Source organism: Anguilla rostrata, chromosome 18 (assembly GCF_018555375.3).
Source record: "Anguilla rostrata isolate EN2019 chromosome 18, ASM1855537v3, whole genome shotgun sequence".
NCBI lineage: Eukaryota > Metazoa > Chordata > Actinopteri > Anguilliformes > Anguillidae > Anguilla > Anguilla rostrata.
Genome location: NC_057950.1, coordinates 14,700,829 through 14,722,672, shown reverse-complemented (window position 1 = coordinate 14,722,672; position 21,844 = coordinate 14,700,829). Strand labels below are relative to the sequence as shown.

At 44.4% G+C, this 21,844-nt stretch overlaps 1 protein-coding gene across 5 annotated transcripts in view; it reads right to left on the bottom strand.

The window, feature by feature from the left end:
• The window catches only part of LOC135244624 (phosphofurin acidic cluster sorting protein 1-like), a 135,204-nt gene that overhangs the window by 19,942 nt on the left and 93,418 nt on the right, over positions 1-21,844 (bottom strand). For 2 of the 5 annotated variants that reach the window (XM_064317071.1, XM_064317070.1), the window contains exons 1-3: positions 15,147-15,541; positions 1,314-1,401; positions 38-127 (exon numbers count right to left, since the gene is read on the bottom strand). In XM_064317071.1, the coding sequence (XP_064173141.1) occupies positions 38-127; positions 1,314-1,401; positions 15,147-15,355 (387 nt within the window). In that variant the 5' untranslated portion in view covers positions 15,356-15,541. The other 3 variants (XM_064317069.1, XM_064317072.1, XM_064317074.1) reach the window with 3 other exon arrangements.

Genomic DNA, 21,844 nt, shown 5'->3' with positions numbered 1-21,844 from the left:
CTGTAGGGAGAAGGTGAGCCAATCAGAGCAGCCGTACCTGTAGGGAGAAGGTGAGCTCCAGGTCGGTCTCCATCAAGCCACTGGGTGGAAGGATGTACTCATTAGACCTAAGGACCCGTTTGGAACCCTGAAGAGAGAGAGACAGAGAGGGGGGGGGGAGAGAGAGAGAACGAGAGAGACAGAGAGAGAGAGAGGGAGGGGGGAGAGAGACAGACAGACAGACAGAAAGAGACAGAGAGAGGGGGTTTATTCCTGTTTAGCGTTTAGTCCCCTGCAGGGCACCGAACACAGTCTAAACTGAAGGCACTGATCCCCTGCATTAAACCCTGAACCTGACACAGTCTAAATCGAATGCACTCATCCCCTGCACTAAGCCATGACTCTGACACAGTCTAAACTGAAGGCACTGATCCCCTGCACTAAGCCATGACTCTGACACAGTCTAAACTGAAGGCACTGATCCCCTGCACTAAACCCTGACTCTGACACAGCTTAAACTAAAGCATGTAACTGTCAGAAGGTAACTGTGCAAGCACACATACACACACATACACACACACACACTGTACACACTCTCACACACACCTACACCGTGTACACACGACCACCCACACTCACACACCCAGAGACACTCTCCAGTCTGCTTTTCATTCAGACAAAGAAAAGTAGGCTACACAGGGCACCAGAGGAATAGAACTGAATTACAGTAAGATTAGAGAGCTCATTAGACCCACATTCCTACAGTGACTCAGCAAACTGAAATGGACTTTAATGTCTATTCCCTAATTACCCCGACAGGAGACTGGGCAGAAAAGAGCCGTCTGCCTTAAATAATCACCAGACTGGAGACGTACGGCCTGGGCAGATTTCAGACGAGGTTGGAGAATAAGTCATCAACCACAAAAGACGAGTAAAAAACTAGACTTTTATTTTTCTTTCAGTGTAAGAGAGAATCTCTACATACTGTCCTCTCTGCATACAGTATACTCTCCTTTCTCCATTTACTGTCCTGCCCACGTATACTGTTCTCTGTTTATATACTGTCCTCTCCTATAAGTAACCCCCCCCCCCTATACTCTACGGGGGGATGGGGCATCAGAGGGGAGTGGGTGGGGCAGCTCAGGTCCTGACCAGTTGTGCAAACACTGAAAAACAATTCCTGCAAAAAACTGCCGCTGAACATCTGCCCTGCTCCTTAAGACATGACGATGTGACCATGATCATAGTTATGTATAGTAGTTGCTGTTATATTTATAGTTACAAAGTTATAGTTAAAGCAGACTATGTCATTATTACAGTGCAAAGTATTTCACCTGTATTTTAACAGCAATCACGACAGAGCTGAGGTCTTTGTCCAGCTCCTTCAGGACTATCAGCTTCTTCAAGGTGAGGCTGCATAACCTGAGAAAGAAAAGGAGCGTAAGAGAACATCCACCTCCCTCCACCCACAACATCTGCACAGGGACCTGAAACACACAGTACAGCTCATCTTCTGTTCTTTTACAGATTTTAGCATAAATTATGCAGCAGGACATTCAGGAAGAGAAAGAGTCTCAATCTCACACGAGTCTCACATACTCAACCGAATCTCACACAGTCAACTGAGTCTCACACACTCCACCGAGTCTCACACTCAACTGATCTTATTTAACAAGGCAAACCAGTGGTATATAACATGCATACATAGTTTGTGTGTGTGTGTTTGTGTGTGTGTGTGTGTGTGTGCGCATGTCTGCATGTGTGCATGTATGTGTGTGCGCCCTGTTTAGTGCTGCAGAGGTGTGCAAGTGGGCATGTGTGTGTGCACATGCTTGCGTGCGTGTGTATGTGTACGTGTGTGTGTGCGTGAGCCCAGTACCAAGCTGCAGAGGCCAGCTTGTGGGTCAGACAGAAGCCTGTGCTGCAGCAAAGCGATCTCACCACACTGCAATATTCATCAAACCTGAGTAAACCACTTACTCTACCTGTCCCAACCCTCCAAAAAGCAAAAAAGCAAGTATCATAAAATTATTATGTCAATTACTCATGAAAGTTGAAAATACTCAGGTTTGAGGTGTAAATAGTGCAGATTGTGCATCCTCTAGAGCTCAGTGTATCACTGAGGTAGATCCCAGCAGAGCTGAGTAGCTGGCCTTGTAAAGGGACCATTACACAGCTCATCCACTGAGTCTGCTCTCTGCTCTCAATGTGATTCAGCTCCTGCTCCTCTGCATTCAAATTCAGAACTGTGTCACACAAATCAGCACCTGTTTCAAAATGAATTTAATTTGACATCAGGGTAACAGCGTAGCGCTTTAATGTGAGTCAGCCCTGTTTCTTGGGGAGGAGGATGGGGAGGGGGGGTATGTGAGTGCTTGCCTTACATTCCCTGACCCACATTTCCCTGCTCCGTCCACAGTACATCACAGTCTCTTGTGCACTAACTGTAAGTCGCTCTGGATAAGAGCGTCAGCTAAATGCCACACATGCCAAATGTGAATGTAAGCCAGAGTTTGGCTCTAACACAGCCCAGTCCTCTGATACTATCCCAGACTGCCACTCACACACAGAACCTCCAGCTCTCACAGCAAGAAAGAGTTAGCTCCCCATTCCTGTAACATGCGAGTTCTCATTGGGCAGTAGAAATGTGACATCACACACAGTAGAACCGTGATATCACAGTAAAAATCACATATAGTAGAGCTGTGATATCACAGTAAAATCACACAGTAGAGCAGTGACATCACTAAAAATCACACACAGTAGAGCCATGATATCACAGTAAAAATCAGGAGGAGAGGCTAGCTGGAACCTGATAGGCAGCTCTAAGCTCCTCAGATGGACCAGTGTGCCACGCTTCTTCCCCTAATGGAGTGCAGAGGTCACAGCCTGAGGGCCTGACCAATCAGGCCCACTGAAACGGACCAATACTCTGCACTATAATCATCATTAGCACGGTACAGCTGATACGAGCTCATTCCACTGCAGGTCCTGTGAAGTCAATCAATCAATCAATCAATCAACATTTAACATCTGCAGAGTAGACCGTTCAGTGTTTAACAGTTTAAAGCATGGCCTGTCACTCTCTGACACACTAAAACAGCGTGGGCGGTCTCTGTGTCTGACTGATAAACACTGTGGATCAGCTCTGTCTAACGTGATAAATCACTGCACGGCACCTGCACACCTGCTTTCTATGGACTTCCTGCCAGTTCACAGTGATGCTATTTGTCTCAGTGCAATTGCCTGTATTGGGAAACAAGGCTCTAAGTGTATTTAATTTTTTTATCACCATAAATTAAATAAAGTGACAGTTGTGCAAATAAAAATATCGCACCGCTGAGCAGAAAGGCCCATGACTTCTTTCAGACAAGCGTCCCTCCAACACCAGACCGTTTGTTTAATAAACCCTTAAAAACACTGAGCAGATATTAGACAATAAGGATAAGGACGGGCCCCGCTGCCTGTGTGTGTTCTGGTCCTGATTCCAGGCCAGCTGCCTTAAAAGTATCATTGGTGGCATGTACACACTGCAGTGTGCTATGGACATAGTCTCCAAGAGGCATTGAAGAACACAATGAGCAAAGTATTAAATATGTCCGTTCTGTATTTTTGGAGAAATATGCGTTTAAATTCATCGTCCATTTTCAACCGGTTGAGAAAGTTGTCATTTTTCTACGTCACGAATACAGTAACCACTCTATTTCCACGCCCGTAAAGAAATCTGACAGGCACACCGTCCTGCTGTTCAGACAATGCAAATATTTGACTAACGTTAGGTCACTTAAATTAGAGTTCCTTTAGATTATTTCTGGTTATATTCATTTAGCTAGCTAGCTAACGTTAGCTAGCTAGGAGGTTTGCTTTCATAAGGCAATGTTATCGATAACGTTAGCTTGCTAGTTCGCTTTATGAGGACGTTATAGTTGTGCTTTTATCTTAACTTGGCTAGCTAGATAGCAAAAATAGTAACTGGATACAAGTCAACGTCCTTACCTTAGCTATCTATCGATACTTGATATACTACTAAGCTAGCTAGCTTGTGAAAATTCAGTCTCCCAAAGAGAGCGCGTATCATGGGGGTAGCTATGGTAACGGGGAACGGTCTGTCAATCATAGCTAACTGACAGTTCTCATTACCACGCCCAGACGGTTCGGGTGAATTTTTATAGTGGGAAATTTAGGCTTAGAAAAATACGTTTTAAAGTACATTGAAATGACTGAAGAATAAAAAAATTATGCACATTTGTTTTGTTGTTGCCTGAAGACAACTGGGAAGTGTCACGTTCAACCACCATGGTACTCCTTTAACAAGATTTTGATGGCAGGGTACAAACTGCAGTGTGCTATGGGACATCAGGTCTCCTGGAGGACTGAGTGCACAGTCATTGCTCCAGCTGACGTCAGTGAAGTGCAGATTCAATATTTCCTGAATATATGTACATAGCCTTTGGCAAAGCTGGCTTGCCGCTGAGGTACACTGTGGCATTACATCATTGGTTTGGCAGGTGCAGGGGCATTTTGTGAGGTGGTTTTAAGACAACTGATTTACAAAATTTGGAAACTGGGAATATTGGCTACTCTGAAGAGGCAGGAACAGTGGTTTCTCTGCACTGGATTTGATGACCCTGTCAATCATCACAAGCAGTTCAGGTCTGAGGGGCGTATGTTTCACTGAATTTACCTGCCCCGGCAGGACCAGGGCAACCAGCAGGCAGAGCAGAGGACACCTGTCAATCATGAACCAAGAGGGAAGAGGAGAAGAGACGAGAGGCAAGGAGAGGAGAAGAGAGGAGAGGAGAGGAAAAGAAAAAAGAAGAAAAGAGAGCAGAAGAGAGGAGAGGAGGGGGGAGAGGAGAGGAGAGGAGAGAAGGGCACACCTCACTTGTTTGTGCCATTATTATCACCATTCTGAATCTAGGGAGAAGCCGGCCATCAGAATAATTACAGTATCTCTGGAAAGGCTAAGGGTGAGCTCAAAGATATCCAGCATCACCAAACACAACAAATTCAGACCCCTCTGTATGAGTATGATGGTGTGAGGCAGCGTGGTGATACTGAAGGATATTTCAGGCAGAAATGCTTCCGGCCCCCAGGCCCTCACTGAAGGGATGTGTAAACACACAGAGAAGTAAAGATGCTCTGGGGTAAAAAGGCTCAATGCACAAAGGCGCTGCTGTTTCAAGCAGGAAGGAGTCATAGAGGGCACTGGGAGCAGAGCACTTCAGAGAGAGCAGCACAAAGCCACAGCCCCCCCCCCCCCCCCCCGGCAGAACACAGCACCTCGGCCTCTCGTCCATTAGCTTAGCGCGCTAGGACATCAGGATAAAAGCCCTGCTTCATTACCATGTGAATGCGCTAATGGGACCATCTCTGCTAACAGGGCTCTAAGTTCAGATCCATTTGAGCCCACAGGTGGAACATTCCGGACCACCCATAATATTAAGTCTTCCCTGTTCCTTAGGCTTTACCTGGGAAAACAGATGTTTTCTGACTCCACCTCTCTGTGGCCCTGTCTCTTTGTGGCCTTTTTTGTGCTAGCCACAATTTGCCAAACTGTGTCAGACCCAAGCCCTGAATGCAGTTCCAGAGCCAGGCTACCTGTGCCGTTCAGACAATAGGTGTGCTGCACGATGGAACACTTCCCTCAGGTACATTATCCTACTCCTGACCTGCTTCAGAAAACACTGCAGCTGGAAATATAAATGGATCACCGTGCAGTGGAGTAGTAGTACAGTGGGCTATTAGCTAAAGGCTATAGACAGCCTAACTGTCTCCACCACTACTAGTCGCTACATTCCTCGCCGCTACACCCACCTGCTACGCTTCCATCACTACGCTTAGACGCTACACTCAGCTACTACGCTCAGTCGCTACGTTCCCCGCCACTATGTTCAGCCACTGCACTCAGCCCCAGCGCCCCCAAGGTGCAGCATTAACCGCTCCTGCTCAGTGCATTACTGACTCCAAATAAAGAGCCCAGTTGTTTAAAAGCTGCTGAATGTTTTATAAAAGCATGAAATTCCATAAGGAAGACGGCCCATTCAGAGCTCAGCTCATTTGTCTGTGGTGCAAGTTAACAGAGCTGAGGAGTAGCCCACAGCGCGCGCGCGCACACACACACACACACACACACACACACACACTCAATGGAAAAAAAAAGTAAAAACAGACATCAGATAAGTTAGACAACAAGAGACAAAAATCAGAGCTTATGAACAATAAGAAGCTGGTCACGCTTCAGAAGAGCAAGCTGCAATGAACAGTGTACCAGGGAGCCAGAACACAGCCCCTCTCATTTAAAAATAACGATTTTACAAGAGCGTACAGCTGCACACACACTTCATATGAGGACGGGGTGAGGATGGGGAGGCAGAGCCTGAAGCAGCCATGTGTTTAACAGACACCGGTCCTGCCCTTCCTGGCTGTGAAATAAGCTCCGTCACTGCACTGCTGAACTTACAGTAAGAGCTCACAGACGCAGCCATGACCCTCCATTACAGATTCATGATGACAAACCCCAGGCGCTTCTCTTCCTGCCCTCTTCTCTTTACAGACCACTCTCATCATTCATGTACTACAAGTGCTTCCCCTACATGTCAGTCTATTGCTGATTGGCCAGGCCTGCTTTTAATATGTAGTAAGGCACAGCAAGAGACACAGCACTGTCAAGGGTTGTGTAGCAGCAATGCACCATGGGCAAGCAAATTAGGCATGAACGACTGAGTCTGGAGGCACTCACCAACACAAACACACAAGGATCATTTTGAATGTTTTCAAAGTGAAACCTGCCAGAAAACCAGGCTACTTTGAAAATGGAACAGCAGAGAAACACCATTCATGGACTCCTGTGTAGGTTCGCTCTTGGCAGCGAAAAACAGTCGCCAGACTATAAGCAGTGAGCTTACCAATGTGTGAGTCTAGCTGTGCTACACATCACTAACAGCTAACGACAGGCTAATTAGAAGAAGCATTTTGCTTTCTTAGGAAAAAGATGAACTACATTTTTAACTGCCCTTCAAAAATAGTGGGACAAATAAAAAATGTTAGACGTTTAAATGTTAGATATTAAGACTTCACTGAGACCTGAGTCCTGTTGTACATGTGCAGATCTTCACAGGCAGAATGGTGGGGGGAGGGGGGGGAGGTGAAGGGGGGGTTAAAGCACACGGCACAGCTGAGGCTCGTTTTAAGGGCCTCAGTGATGCAAGCTCAGGCCACTCAAACACAGTGACAGAGGCAGCATTGTGAGGAAGCTTTCACGCTGCACATCCACAATGTCCTGGATACCAAAGCCATCTAAAGGCCGGAGGCAGCAAATTCTATTTGAAGTGCTTTCAAATTGGATGACGTCACTTTCAAGGGGGCAAGAACTTCAAGCCATGAAGGCAATTTGGTGAAAGGCACCATGGGATTGGCCATGAACTGCTTAAAGGCTTTTTTCTCTTTCTACTGTCCAATGTGTATTTAACTGGTTGGTGCATAAATAAAATGTTAGTTACATCATGCATTCCACAAAGAGGGAGGAACTTTGAGCTCCTTCAGGAGGAGGACATTCAGAAGAAAGAGAACAGCAGTACCACTGGCATGAGACCAGAACCCAAAGACCAAAACTTTACACAGAACACCTGAGCTTTACACAGAACATCTGAGCAGGTGAGTTTACACAGAACACCTGAGCTTTACACAGAACACCTGAGCAGGTGAGTTTACACAGAACACCTGAGCTTTACACAGAACACCTGAGCAGGTGAGTTTACACAGAACACCTGAGCTTTACACAGAACACCTGAGCTTTACAGAGAACACCTGAGCAGGTGAGTTTACACAGAACACCTGAGCTTTACACAGAACACCTGAGCAGGTGAGTTTACACAGAACACCAGAGCTTTACACAGAACACCTGAGCTTTACATAGAACACCTGAGCAGGTGAGCTTTACACAGAACACCTGAGCTTTACACAGAACACCTGAGCAGGTGAGTTTACACAGAACGCTGCAATGACCTCAGTGGCTCCGGTTTCTTCACCGTCTGCAAACTGAATCTTCTATTTCACAAAATAAATTTTAAGTTCTTTATCCGTGTGGGAGCTCTTTATCTATCCTCTCTTTCTCTCGTGTTCAGTGACATTTAGGGTAAACGTCCCTATTAAGCCCACGTACCATATAAGCCCACTTGCAACTTCTGAGTCAAATCAAAAAAAACTACATCATAATTTTTTGCTGTGTGATGTTTTTTCAAATGAAGCTGCTTGTTACGTAAATGACACTTTTTATTGTAAGTCAATCACATTTATCGATATTGAGTTATCGAAGCACATGTGTGGCATGTGCCTGCTGATCCCAGAAGAAGTTGCAAAAAAACTTAGGTGATTTTGGTACCCTCAGAAAATAACATTTTTTGTATATTTCTACTCCTGTTTTTGGAAAGTACTCACTTGTTATCAAAATTTAAGTGATTAGTGTTTTGAATGAGACATATGTTAGAATATTACCTGAATTAGAAATATTGTGTCTTGAAATCAAAATATGAGTTTTAGCACGCTAGAAAACAGACCACATGCTGCATCAATACAGTAGCTACATAGTATGATTCATTGCAATGACATAAAGCATGATAAGCATGTATAGTTTATATTTTTGTATGCAGTTTATATTATTATACTGTTAAATAGACAATAAATGTGTATGTTTATCTTTATTTATTTTTTAATCAACATTTTTACCTGGTGGGCTTAAAGGGGACTCTAGCAAAAAAATCACACTGACTGAGGTGGATGTAAATGAGTATAGCTAATTACTTCTCTACATGATCAATTTATACTTTTCATATTATGTTAGTGCACCATATATAGATTTATTTCATATAGTTGTTTTTTAATGTCATGTGAGTAGAATAAAATATTCTGTCTTTTAATCATAAATTCACTGATGTTCCCTTTAAGCCCACCTGTTCCCATTAAGCCCACTTTACTGTGTTTCAATGGGGATTTTCTCCCTTTTGACCGTTGAACCATTTTCCTCCCTAATTTTGACCTCACCTGATGAATCAGCTCCATAATTCAGATAATTAATACCCACATTTAAATATCAGTGATATTGCATAGGTCAATTCATTCTGGATAGGCCTGTGTTCTATCTTAACATTAGCAATAATTTTTTAATCTTTACTTTTCAGATGAGTTTTAGTTTAAGATGACTAAAACACAAAAGAACTACAGTTCATGCCCACGCATGATAGAAGCGCAAGTTCATCCTCTGCAAAGCAGGGCCGTAGGGACCTGGACCATTCTATTTGCGCAATCATGAGGTCGTTGAAAATCTACAAAAACAAGATGAAAGCCATGAACGACTTGTTAGCGTAAGACAAAGACAACCACAACGTGGGCAAAAGATTGAAACAAACAAATAAAATAAAGCTTAGACCACCCTATAACCTATGTTATGTTACACTACTAAGATGGAGCATGGAGCAAATGATAGCCTTACTAAAACGATACAATCACCTCTAAGAGCATAGTCCTACGTTTAGTCTAGGAGAAAGTAGAAATTGCAGAAATGTTGACATCTTTCTTGTTTATTTTGTTTAAGTTATAGGCTAATGATACATGAGCTTCAATATGTTATGACTGATGTCTCCTCATAATGAACTGTATGTTTTAATGTTACTCCACAATGAACTGAATGGTTTTAAAATGTGTTTTTACAATGTTTTCAAACTACTATCCTAAATGTGATTAACATTTGAAAAGTTATTGTTTAATTGTAAATCCTGAAATTGACTTATTTACTATCCTTAGAACATTAGTATTGAACCTGAAATTGTTTTTCGTTCAGTCAGTCGGTCAGAAATCTTCATAAAAACACCTGCACTTTCAACCAGCTGACTGGACCAGAAATTTTGGCCAATTTCAAATGCCAACAGCACACCATAGGATAGAGATACAGACAAAATGACAACACATATTGAAAGATGAAGTACTGAAGAGTAATTTCCACTATAGTTTTGATTTTGTTCGTAAACAGTTTTTTGGCTACATTCCAAAGAAGACATGTTGTAAGTTTAGCTTTTTCTGTGTTGACAACACAGCAGAAAGGCTGGTCATGCCTATTTCAAATGCCATTTACAGGCCATAGGATAGGAGTGGAGACAAAATGAAAATAGCTATTGAGAGCTAAGAGATTACAGATTTGAATAGAACAAGTTTGTATTGTTAAGATTTTTTAAAATATTTATTTATTTATCAACAAATCATGAAGTGGGCTTATTTGGAACACCCATGGGCTTAAAGGGTACGTTAGGTACCCATTAAGCCCATGCCAGACTTTTGACATATTTTGACAAATTAAACAATAAAAACATTATAAATTGGTATAAATGAATTATTGACACTTCAAATGAGAGATTAGACTTTCAATTTAACTAAAATGTTCTCACTTGGGGCAGTATATATTAAAAATGTCTGAAAAGCGGATTTGGTGGGCTTAATAGGGACGTTTACCCTAACAGATATCTGTTCCTGAGAGGAAAGCTCAGACAGAAAGCGTGGAGAGCGTGGAGAGCTGGCACAGCCAGGAGGGCCACCCTGACCATTGAAAGCACAGCCAAAGCAACCCCACACACTGCAGGGAGAAAGGCACTAAGACCCAGCACCAATATGACCCGGCTCTCCAGCCTGTCCTGTGCCACTGCACAGCATCCTGTGCATTCCTGATAACCGCCTGTCTCCAGCACGAGCACTCTTCATGCATACAGACTTCACGTTTCAGCGGAAGGTCAGGATATCAGCACTGCACACTGATCCAGGTTCACGGAGAGGACACCGCCTAAAAAAGCCGTCCGGCTGCCTGAACTCAAAGCCCTTGAATCAGCTCTGTTCTCAAACACTTCCTGCTAGGAGGTGAGCTCGGCAACTGAATTTCAGTAATTCAGCACCACCGAGAAAGAGACCCTTCACACAAACAATATAACACGTAACATTAAATTATCATTATTACTATACGATAAACTGGATTGGCTGATTGTGCCCTATGATAAAGCAGATTGGCAAGTCGTGCCCGATGAGAAAGCACATTGGCCGATCATGCTCTATGACAAAAGCAGAATTGGCCAACCGTGCCCTATGATAAAGCTGACTGGCTGATATTAGCGCTTGTTTCCTCTGAGCTTCACTCTGAGCTCAGCTGAGCTCCTTCAGACCCCAATTCTTGTCTGTCCTGCAGCCAACTGCACATGTGCTTCTCATTTACTAACCCTAACCCTCGGCTGTCCTGCAGCACTGCTAAACCCCCCCAGCCCTAGAGGTAGACCCCGCCCCCACCCCACACCCAAAATATGCTCCCCCCACCCCCACACACAATGTTCCTCCTGCCCCCACACCCAAAGCTCCCCCTGCCCCCAAACCAAAAATATGCTCCCCTCACCCAAAATATTCTCCGTTCACCCTAAACTATATCACACAGCAGGAGAGATGGCCACTTTTCCATGCATTTTTCTTCTGTAGAGGAGGGGACCACATTGCCTGCCCGCCCCCCCAGATCCAACACAGCTACAAACCCCCCCACCCCACCCACAGGGGGGCATATGAATGTTTCCTAATCGTGGCTTTACCTTAAAGATCATTTGCCTGTAGTGCCATAACCAAAAAGAAAATAAGTTTGACGTTCAACAGAAGTGGCCCCTCTGTGGACTTGGAGAGATGCTAAAACAGCAGTGGGACACCACACTGAACCCGTCTCTCTCACTGTTTCATTATTACATCAAAGCGGCCACAGCAATACAACCACTACTCTTATCACCAGGCCCGAAAGCAAAACAAGGAACAAGCACATCAAAGTCCACAGAAAATTACCTTTCTATAAGGAGATGTGCCCGTTAAGTCAAAATAACCCTAACATGAATTAAAGATGAGTGAGTGAGATTGAGAATGAGTTATGGTTGGTTAAAAGCTCAGCTGGAGGCTGATTTCTGAGTGACTCAACAATGTGAAATCAGCTGTGCACTATGGAGCAATCGCAGTTAAAATGGCAGTTTCTTATGTACTACTTTGTGAGACGAAGAAAAACAGAGAAACCTTTTGGGCAATGGCCGCCGCCTATCTCTCTCTCTGTGCCTCTGTTCACCTCCATCTCTCCCTTTCTGCCTCTCTTCCCCTCCATCTCGATCTCTCTCTCCACCTCTCCCTTCCCCTTCATCTCTCTGCCTCTGTTCACTTCCACCTCCCTCTCTGTCTCTCTTCCCCTCCATCTCTCTCTCTGCCTCTCCCTTCCCTTCCATCTCTCTCTACCTCTCCCTTCCCCTCCATCTCTCTCTGCCTCTCTTCCCCTCCATCTCTCTCTCTCTCTGCCTCTCCCTTCCCCGCCATCTCTCTCTCTCGTTCTTTCTCTCTCTCCTCCATTTCTCTCCTCCTTACTGCACACTCATAGCTCCGACTAGTTCCACTACAATTAAACCACATGAATAATTAATTTTGCTTTGGCTCCCTAACTGATTTAAACACACATTTGATTACTGAGTGAAGATTTATCTTGCAATCTCTCAGCACGGCCATTTTCCCCAGTGAAAGAACTTACACTGTGAAAACTGTTAATCAGGTCAATAGTTCCAAAGCTGTCAGGAAGTGTGCAGATATTTTTAAGAAAAAATGGGAGTGGTCATGGGTTGTTTTGTAAATCCATCATGTACATGTATATGTCTGTATTTTTACAAAACATGTGTAGTGTTTATTATCATGTGTATCTGAATTTATATTATTTTGCACACTGTATGTATTTAGGCTAATTGCAACCAGTTTAGGGGCTGAAGATGAAAATTATAGTAGCATAAGCTAACTCTGGTACAATAGGCTACATCAAATGGCAACATTTTCAGCATGCCCACTTCTGACAGCGCTAGCTCTGCTAGCCTGAGTCTGCAGCATGCCGACTTCTCATAGCACTAGCTCTGCTAGCCTGAGTCTGTAGCATGCCCACTTCTGACAGCGCTAGCTCTGCTAGCAAAGCCAATGAGGAAAGGGTTTGTCACGCACTAGCGGCTTCAGTTTGCCAGCTGGGTGCTCGCAGATTTAGTGCTCAGGAAACAGCAGGACTCACACCGCCGCAGGCATGTGGTGGAAATCACAGTGCTCTGATGCTAGCGCTCGCTAGGCTCAGCCCACACACACTCTCTCTCTCCACTCCACACATGCACACGCATGCACACACACACACACATAAACATACACGCGCACACACACACACACACACACACACACTTGCACATACGCACACACACACTCACACGCACACATTTCTGAGAAATGCAGCCTGACAGGAACAGCAGACACAGGAGAGAGACTCACATAAGCTGCGCAGGAGGCATCAACCACTGAGCCCTGCCGCGGCCTTTAACCTTTCCTTATATCAAATGACGACATTGCACTGTGTGCCGCACAGAATCATCCAATAAGACCACAGGAAATTTGGAAATGAATCCTCACAAATCATTTAACATAAAGAAATGCAGCAAGAAAGAATAAGGCTAGTATTTCCTCATGTCACTTCATCATAGTTTACCAGACATTTCACTACAAACAAAAAAGAAAAGAGGCTGCATGAAGTGCTACCTGTGGGAAATCTATAGTGGGGAAATTTATATATCTAGCGGATGATGCTTTGGCTTGTCCCGGGGAATTTCCATACAGCAGCATCACACTGTCAGGCTTTTCTGAGCTTAAATGTGAAATTCCACTCGTACATCACAACTGGATATTCTGTTTCTGACCTTTTGGTCTGTTTACCGTAGTTAAGCTCCACAGAGCACAAAGCAGGGGGAACAGACCGCAAGCCTCGTCTGAGCAGTGAAGTTCTCTACTTTTAAGCAACATTTAAGAAAAGATGAAGTGTTGTTAAAATTGAAAACATCATCTCTCTCTCCTTTATATATATAGACAAAAACTGTCTGCGGTAAACAGCATAAGGGTTAAGGGGGGGATCCTGTGGCAGGGACAAAACAAGTGTGGAAAAGCAATGTCAGCAGTCAGCAAACGAGTAGTAACAACAAACAGGAACGTTCGCTTGTTTCCACTGTTCTGAAGGTGCTTCTGAAGGTCTTTTCTTGTCACGTTGTGCTTCTTCTAACTGAATTGAACCAGGTAGGGAAACTGGTGGAAAATACTGAGACGCCATTATCACATAAATTATATGCAGGAAAGTTTATAAATCCCCTAAATACAGTGTACAACAAATGCAAGCCACAGCAAGACTATTGAAAAAGACAAGGCACCCATAGGCAATGTAAAGACAAGCAGTCAACCTTTGATAAAACAGCAAAAAGAAACAAGAATATTTAGAAAAAAGAAACGTCCTTTGTCATTCCACTTGCTCAGATAGCCTATATGAAACAGACCCAGAGTTTGGGAAAACGTTAAACTGATTTTGAACCTAATTCTGATGTAGACCACAGCTAGCTGAACCACGTTCACTTATTTAGAAACTCATCCCCGATAAGTTTCACACTTCAACACATATTCACAGTAACTCTGCCTACAGAGGGTAGGGCGGTTTTAAAACACAATAGTTTCGGGACTTGGAGAACACGATCCTTTCACTCACTAATGTCTGTTAAGAGTATCCTCCAAACAGCGAGTGAAATCCTGCTAGTAGCCAGCAGATAACTTTTTAAAGCCAAGAGACAAATAAGCCAAGTTGGCTATCCAAGTAGCAGGTCGCCAGTATTTATGTACTACTCTCGGTACACTTACGTACAGTTTAAAACTGCTTGTGAAAGGCTCCGTATGAGATTTAACGGTTAAACTACATTAGCCTGGTAGTTCTTGGTAGCATTCCACAACGCAACAGTACAGGCAGTTTAACAATGGTGAAATATTTTCAGGAATATCTCAATAAACTACACACACACACGTATAAGGTTATTTCTGAAAAATATAAACTTGGTAGCAAGATCAGCAAGCCACACCTCCAAACTAACAGCTGTTTTGTCACAAACACAAAAACCAACTGGCAGATTGTGCACGAGAAACGCCAGTCTTGCTGATGCTCAGGAAACCGCACAAGTATGATCAGCACGACAGTAACGGAAACTTGGCGAACGTTACGATCAATCATGTACAAAAACTTACTACTACTACTACTACTACTACTACTAATAATAATAATAATAAAATACCTCGGAACACAGCTTGGAGAAGAGCGGTCTATTTCCCAAGTGGCAAAAAGGTTCATTGGGACGGACATCGGACCTCCAGAGCCAACGGTTCCAGCTCCCGCTCCGAGTCCAACCGGGGCAGCTACCGGCGCTGGTCCACCGCCACCGCCGCTGCCTGGGTTTAAGAAGGCAGCCCGAACCCCTCCTCTCTCTACAGCAGCCGCCATCATCGTCTCTCCCGGGCTTCAGCTCAAGCTGTCTGGCACTGGTCCTCGCAGCGAGTGGCTCTCCCCCTCCTTCCTTCCCTGTATGACGGTCTCCCTCCAGCAGCAGACCGCTAACCGGAGAGCCTTGGCGTCTACACGCTCACAGGCGGGGCGTGATTAGCTACACAGCAGTACCACCACGGGCCGCTAGGGGCAGCCCCGTAATTTATTTGAGAACGTAGATCTCATTTCAGTTTTGGGGGGGCAACAAATAGGGATTTTTCTGTTGGATTATTTAATTTCATTTATTTATTTAATTAATTAATTAATCATTATTATTATTATTATTTTTTTTGGAGAAGGGGCATTAATAGTACCACCCAAAACGACGTTATAATGTTGGGGGGAGACCATTTGACATGTTCCCAAAGTTGGGGAGGACGTGTCACCCCTATCCGCCCGGAATCTACATCCATGCATTTATTAACATTAACAAACGCACTAAATATTTTAGGTGTGGATTTTTTCCCCCAACTTTTCATTTTAAATAGGCAGGGAATAGGCCTACTGGCATAATCAAATGTCTTTCAATTTGTTGACAAAAAGAGAATGTAAAACAATCTACCTTTTTGTTGCTGCCTCTGCAGATAAACTGTTTGCGCTGAAGCAGTTCTGGAAGCTGAGCAGGTTTACTGGTTTCATTTGAGGAGTGCTGGTGCCCTGGCCCAAGGCTGTCAGATCTGTACTGCAGGGCCCTGGATGATCTTCTGCTCTCTGGCTCCACTGCCCTTCAAAGGCCAAGCCCACCCTCAGGCCTCTGAACCTGGCCTGGCCTTTCTCTGAATGAGACCCCCGGGGAGCAGGGCTTGCCTTGCCAGGACTTCTCTGCCCCTCTTTTCTCACTCAATGGATGCGCTTTGCCAGTATGCCAAGGAAACAGACAGATACTAGCTTCTGGTCTGGCACAACAGTCCAAACTGTCCCTACTGTAGGAGTGTGTGCCATGAATAAGGAATGCCAAAGTTCTGTTTAAACAACAGGAACAGTTAACATCTCAGCGGCTTGCTTTGGCCAACACAGAACAGTAAAAAACATTTAGTCATAATTTGTACTAGAACCGAAGTACTGGCTTATACCACCCCATTTTACCTATGAAAGTGCCCCCATACCGTAGAGTAAAATAACATACCTTATTCCATATAGTCTTCCAAATATTAGCAAGGCACTCTTCTTATTTATTATTTCAAAAAGTTGAAACAAAAATGCCTTTGTTTATACATGTCCACTGAGGACATATATTAAAACATCAAACTGTAACTTTTTTTCCATATTGTATTGTTCTCACGTCCATGGCTGTCTGTCATTTGTATGGTATGTTCTCATGGACCACCACCTCCCAAGCAGTGGTGTAGCCTGTCTGTACTTCCAGTGCTGTCTGTGTTCTTTCAAATGCCAGCTTCATCAAATCCCTGGGCTATGAGGAAACGTAATGCCTTACTGACTGATGTGCTCTGCTTTGAACAGAAGAGAAGCAACTCACTGCTGAAGAGTCCTCTGTGAACCTAGGTGTCACCTTTCTGGTGCCGTTCATAGGAAGTTGGCATATATGACTGCTTTTACATGTGTGCTTTTTAGTCCACAGCAAAATAATTGCAACCCAGCAATACGCTCATTTGGAGCCTCACACAAGGACAAGCTGCATTGCAGAAGTGACGTGTTCAAACTCCCAACTTGGCTGGTGTCTAAGAAGAGTAAACGGCAATGGGGGTTGCACATGGCACAGTTCTTTGATATGGAACATGCTGCACATTTTTCGCAAGTGCACAGTAAGCCTACTGAATGCTATCAAACAGCAGCTATTTTACTCTGAAAATGTGTTCTTTGAGAAAAGGCATGAGGGGTTTGAAAACAGCCTTTATGGCTTATGGCAGAATAATGCAGCTGAGTGAATGAAGAGCTTTTCAAGTGTCACAGAGAAACACTCGGCTCACCCTTTTCACACAAACAGAGCAGAGCGCAATGCTGTGAGCACCCCTCGCTAATTTAGCCATCAAATGACAGCAATTAAAACAAGCGCCGTCTGGGGATGAATGCTAATTAACATTAAAAAATCATAATGCCTCACTTATCCTGCTGCTTAGCTGAACAGTTTACTGGCCACCAGGGGACAAACAGGGAGAGGATATTGTGATTGCAATGTAGGCAGGAGGTACTAAGGGACTTATTTCTGTGCTATTAGTTCATTAACCCCTTGAAGAATAGGTTTTTTGGAATGTTTCTTTTTTCAATGTTCTAATAGTGTCCTATAACTTCACTGCTTTCAATTACCAGTAGTGATTGTTACACCAGCTTAAGTTAAGTTAACATTCTAAGCGCATATTTGTGATCTCACACCTCAAAAAAAAAAAAAACATAAAACTTCAGTATGAAATATGGTCACCACTGAAATAACTAAATGAGACAGACTTCTCAAAACCACCAAATTCTGCCTGTACTCCCAAGCTGTCAGTTATTTATGCTTTTCCCACATTATTTCAATATCTATGCCTGTTCTTATAATAGAAAATATGTTTATCTTTGTATTTGTATGTCACTTCCTGGAATTCATGGGCCTACTTTTTTAGAATGATTTATTGTGATGTCACTTCCTGTTGCAGGATGATATAAAAGCACACAGGACAATGAATGGTCGGCCTGCATTCATGTGCCAAGGTGATAATTAACCTAAAAGTTCATGAGCATGTTTCTCTTCCATCAGAGGAATCACCAGATCAGCAAACCAGACCAGAGTTACTACTGCTACAGTGGGGCTTCACAAACCCACAAAACACATCATCAGAGGCTCACCCATTTTAACCAATTAGAGTATTATTCTGTGGGGAAAAGAAAAGGTTTTGATTGGTTCATGAGAGCTCCAACCATCATGAAGAAGCTGCTTCATTTCCCCAATTGCTACAGAAAAGGACTTATGCAGCAGGACTCCCACATCTACATCCAGCAGCCACAGACTCCTTTATCTTACCCCATCTTATCTGACTGCCTGGGGATGGGGGTGATATGCCATTTGGAGACAGAGTTTCAGTGTCTCCATTAGTGGACACACACATGCACACATAGATGCATGCATGCGTAGGCAGACACACACACACACACACACGCACACACACACCTTCACACATACACGCACACACACACACATGCACGCCTGCAAGCACACACACACATGTACGCATGCGCGTATGCATTCATACACACACACACACTTACACACATGCGCCCGCACGCATACACACACACATGCATGACTGCAAGCATGCACACATGCGCACACACACATGCAGGCATGCACGCACACACACACACACAACAGGTAACTTTGCAGGTTAATCAGCAGTGTGAGTTAGTTTTAAGAACAGGAAATAATCATATAATATTGCCATTCATAATGAAAAATGATTTAGTGTAGAATTAAGGACATTTTCATGTTCTCACATTCATATACTCTAGCACCATCTGGTGGCAACACCATACCAATATTTCATCACTGGTGCACTTGTACACAATCTAATTACCTTTGATCTAATTATCATGTTTTATTGGGCAAACAAATTACCTGTATGGAAAACTAGTAAAGATGAGGTCACTTTGCTGTATGGCTGAGAGATTACACAAAGCTGCAGTGCGGGTGTATGGGGGGGAAATACACTGTTTCCCAGTACTGAGCCAATGAAAGAATGGTTATAGGGGCTCTTATTTAATGCACAGATCATATGATTGAGATGAATGCTGTTAGATTTACCTTCAGGAGCAGCTCTAAGTGCAAAGCCTCCCATTATGAAGCAAAGAGCAGCGCCACTGGGGCCCCAGCAAGATCACTGGGGTGTCACCAAGGTTGCTGGGGCCTCATCAAAGTCACTGGGGTGCCACCAAGGTCACTGGGGTGCCACCAATGTCATTGGGACCGCACCAAAATCGCTGGGGCCCCATCAAAGTCACTGGAGTGCCACCAAGTTTGCTGGGACCCCACCAAGGTCGCTGGTGCCACATGTGCCCTTCTTAAGGGAACTAAAGGAATGGCTGCATCAGGTAACTTAGGTTTTCCTGTAGTAAGCAGGCTACAGTTTGTGGTGGCCCCATATTCTACCTAACAGCACCAGGAAAGCCATTAGATTAGACCAGAATTCTTTTTGTCTCCAACGAGCAGTTTACAATTTGTGTTTAGTGTGAGGATTGCAGGGAATTGACCAGGCGTGATGATGATGATGCTGCGCACAGGTGATGAAGTAGGAGTGAAGTGATTAATGGAGCCCGTGGCTCTCCGGGGACGCCCTGTTCTGATCAAACGGAACAGTGAGAAACGGGGGAGTGAGTCAGTTAATTACAAAGATTTACCGGCAAGCGCAAGGGAACCCCGTCCGGCTGGAGCCGCTCCGGCTGAAAAACGACATGGCGCGAGTATAGACGCGATCGTCTCCTGGTGCCTCCGGCTTCAACCACCGGCCGTCTGGGTAACATTTACAGCCGCGGTGAGCAGAAGTCCACCCATCAACCGCTGCCAAAACCTCCTCAAATTTACGTCGTCTCTCATAATAAATGTCCAGTGTCTGAAAAACTCTCAGCAGCGCAATGTTCCCGAGATGCTCAATCGGGACCCTGATTCATATTTTCAACCCCAAGTTTGATCCACCTTCTTTAGAATATCAAACGTTCTATTAATCAACCTGAGCTTTTTAAAATGTATTTATTTTTTTACAAAATAGACACAAAATACAAAAGACACATATGAAGAGATGAACAGCCGCACCTAGGATAGAGAAATCCATATGGTAATGACATTTTAAAATTAAGATAATTAGGTCTTTGTTGCCTTTGACTACGTAATCAAGTAAACGGTTAAAAATCTATCAACACCGCAGGTGGCAGGATTTCTCTATGTATTCGGACTACTTATAAGATTCCGCCGCGGTATTAATTATCAAGTTACCACTAGATGGCGGGCTTTCTCTATCACAGTGCTTTCGAGATATTATCTGCGCTCACGAGGCTTTGCACTGGAATTATACAGGTAAACAGGCCACGCTGTTTTAATAACCATAAACCTGAAGAAAGCCCATGTTAGCTTTCCTTCCTGGGAAGGGGGTGGGGGGGGGGGGGGGGGGGGGTGGGGATTTGGGTTGCTAGGTAAGTGAAGTACAAGTATATCCCTATAACTCCATTACAAAGCCCATTTACTCCTGCATAGTTGCATGCATTTTCAAGTCCAATTAAGTTAGCACACAGCAAATCAAGTTAGCATGTATTGAGTGTTCTGCTGAAATGGACAGTTCGTTCCCACAGGGTACACAGGTGGCAGACTTCATGTCATTACCGGTGACGTTGATCAGACGGATGCAGCCTGTACTCATCCACACCTCCTTTAAACAGACAAATGACTGATCCTTTGCACATTCATTATCTGGCATTGATTATCTGTGACTTGCAGACTGAGGCTGGGCTCTTTATTCCCAGAATCCACAGCCAAAGCGCCTGCTGGAGTTCCCCGTGCCCTGCCGGGTGGTGTCTGGCCGTGCTCTTAAAAAATGAATGAGGGGGGACGCATTCTGGGGAAAGCACAAAGCGTTCAACTGACCACAAGGTCAGCGCCTGATAACGGGAGAAGCAGGGAGATTAGAAGGGCACCCACTGTGCCTCCCAAAATCTTTAAGTAGCGCAAGATAGCATCAGCATCCCTCAGACACAAAGGAGTCTGACAGCAGGGCGAAGGGAGAGCAAAGGAGACAGGAGGAAAGGAGGGAGGAGAGGAGGAGGGAGGTAGGAGGGGAGGAGAGGTGGACGGTGGGAGGACAGAAGGGAGGAGATTTGGAAAGGAGGGAGGAGGGATGAGAGGTGGAGAGAAGGAGAAGAGGATGGAGGAGGAAGGGAGGAGAGAAGGATGGAGGAGAGGTGGGGGGAAGGAGAAGAGGAGGGAGAGGAGGAAATTTAAGGCATTAGGAATACCTGCTTATTGCTCTAAAACAGTAGTAACCAACCATGTTTTTGGAGATCTATTGTCCTGTTGGCTTTTAATTCCAGCCCTAACAAAGTACACCTCATTCAACAGCTAGAGATCTTATTGAGCTGCTAATTAGCAGACTCAGGGGCACCAAATAAGCATTGATATGAAAACCTACAAGACAGTAGATCCCCAGGAACAGGGCTGGTTACCACTGCTCTAAAATCAGCATAAGCAAGATGCACAAATGTGAATACATCTGGGTTATAAAAATAGGAATCTGCTAACACTGCAAGCTTATATTGCGAGTGCATGTGTCAAGAAAATATACTGCAGTAAGAGTCCAAACGCAAGGACCCAGACAGCCTAATGGAGGAGCTGAACGTGACCTTTCACCTCCAGGGGGAGCTCTCTGGGCCCAGTGAGGAATGGCTATTTGATCTCCCCCGCCTGACCCGCCCTCCTCGCTGTGCGCTCCTGCTCTCTTTCTGCCCCGCAGCTCCGCTAATGAATGAAAGCAG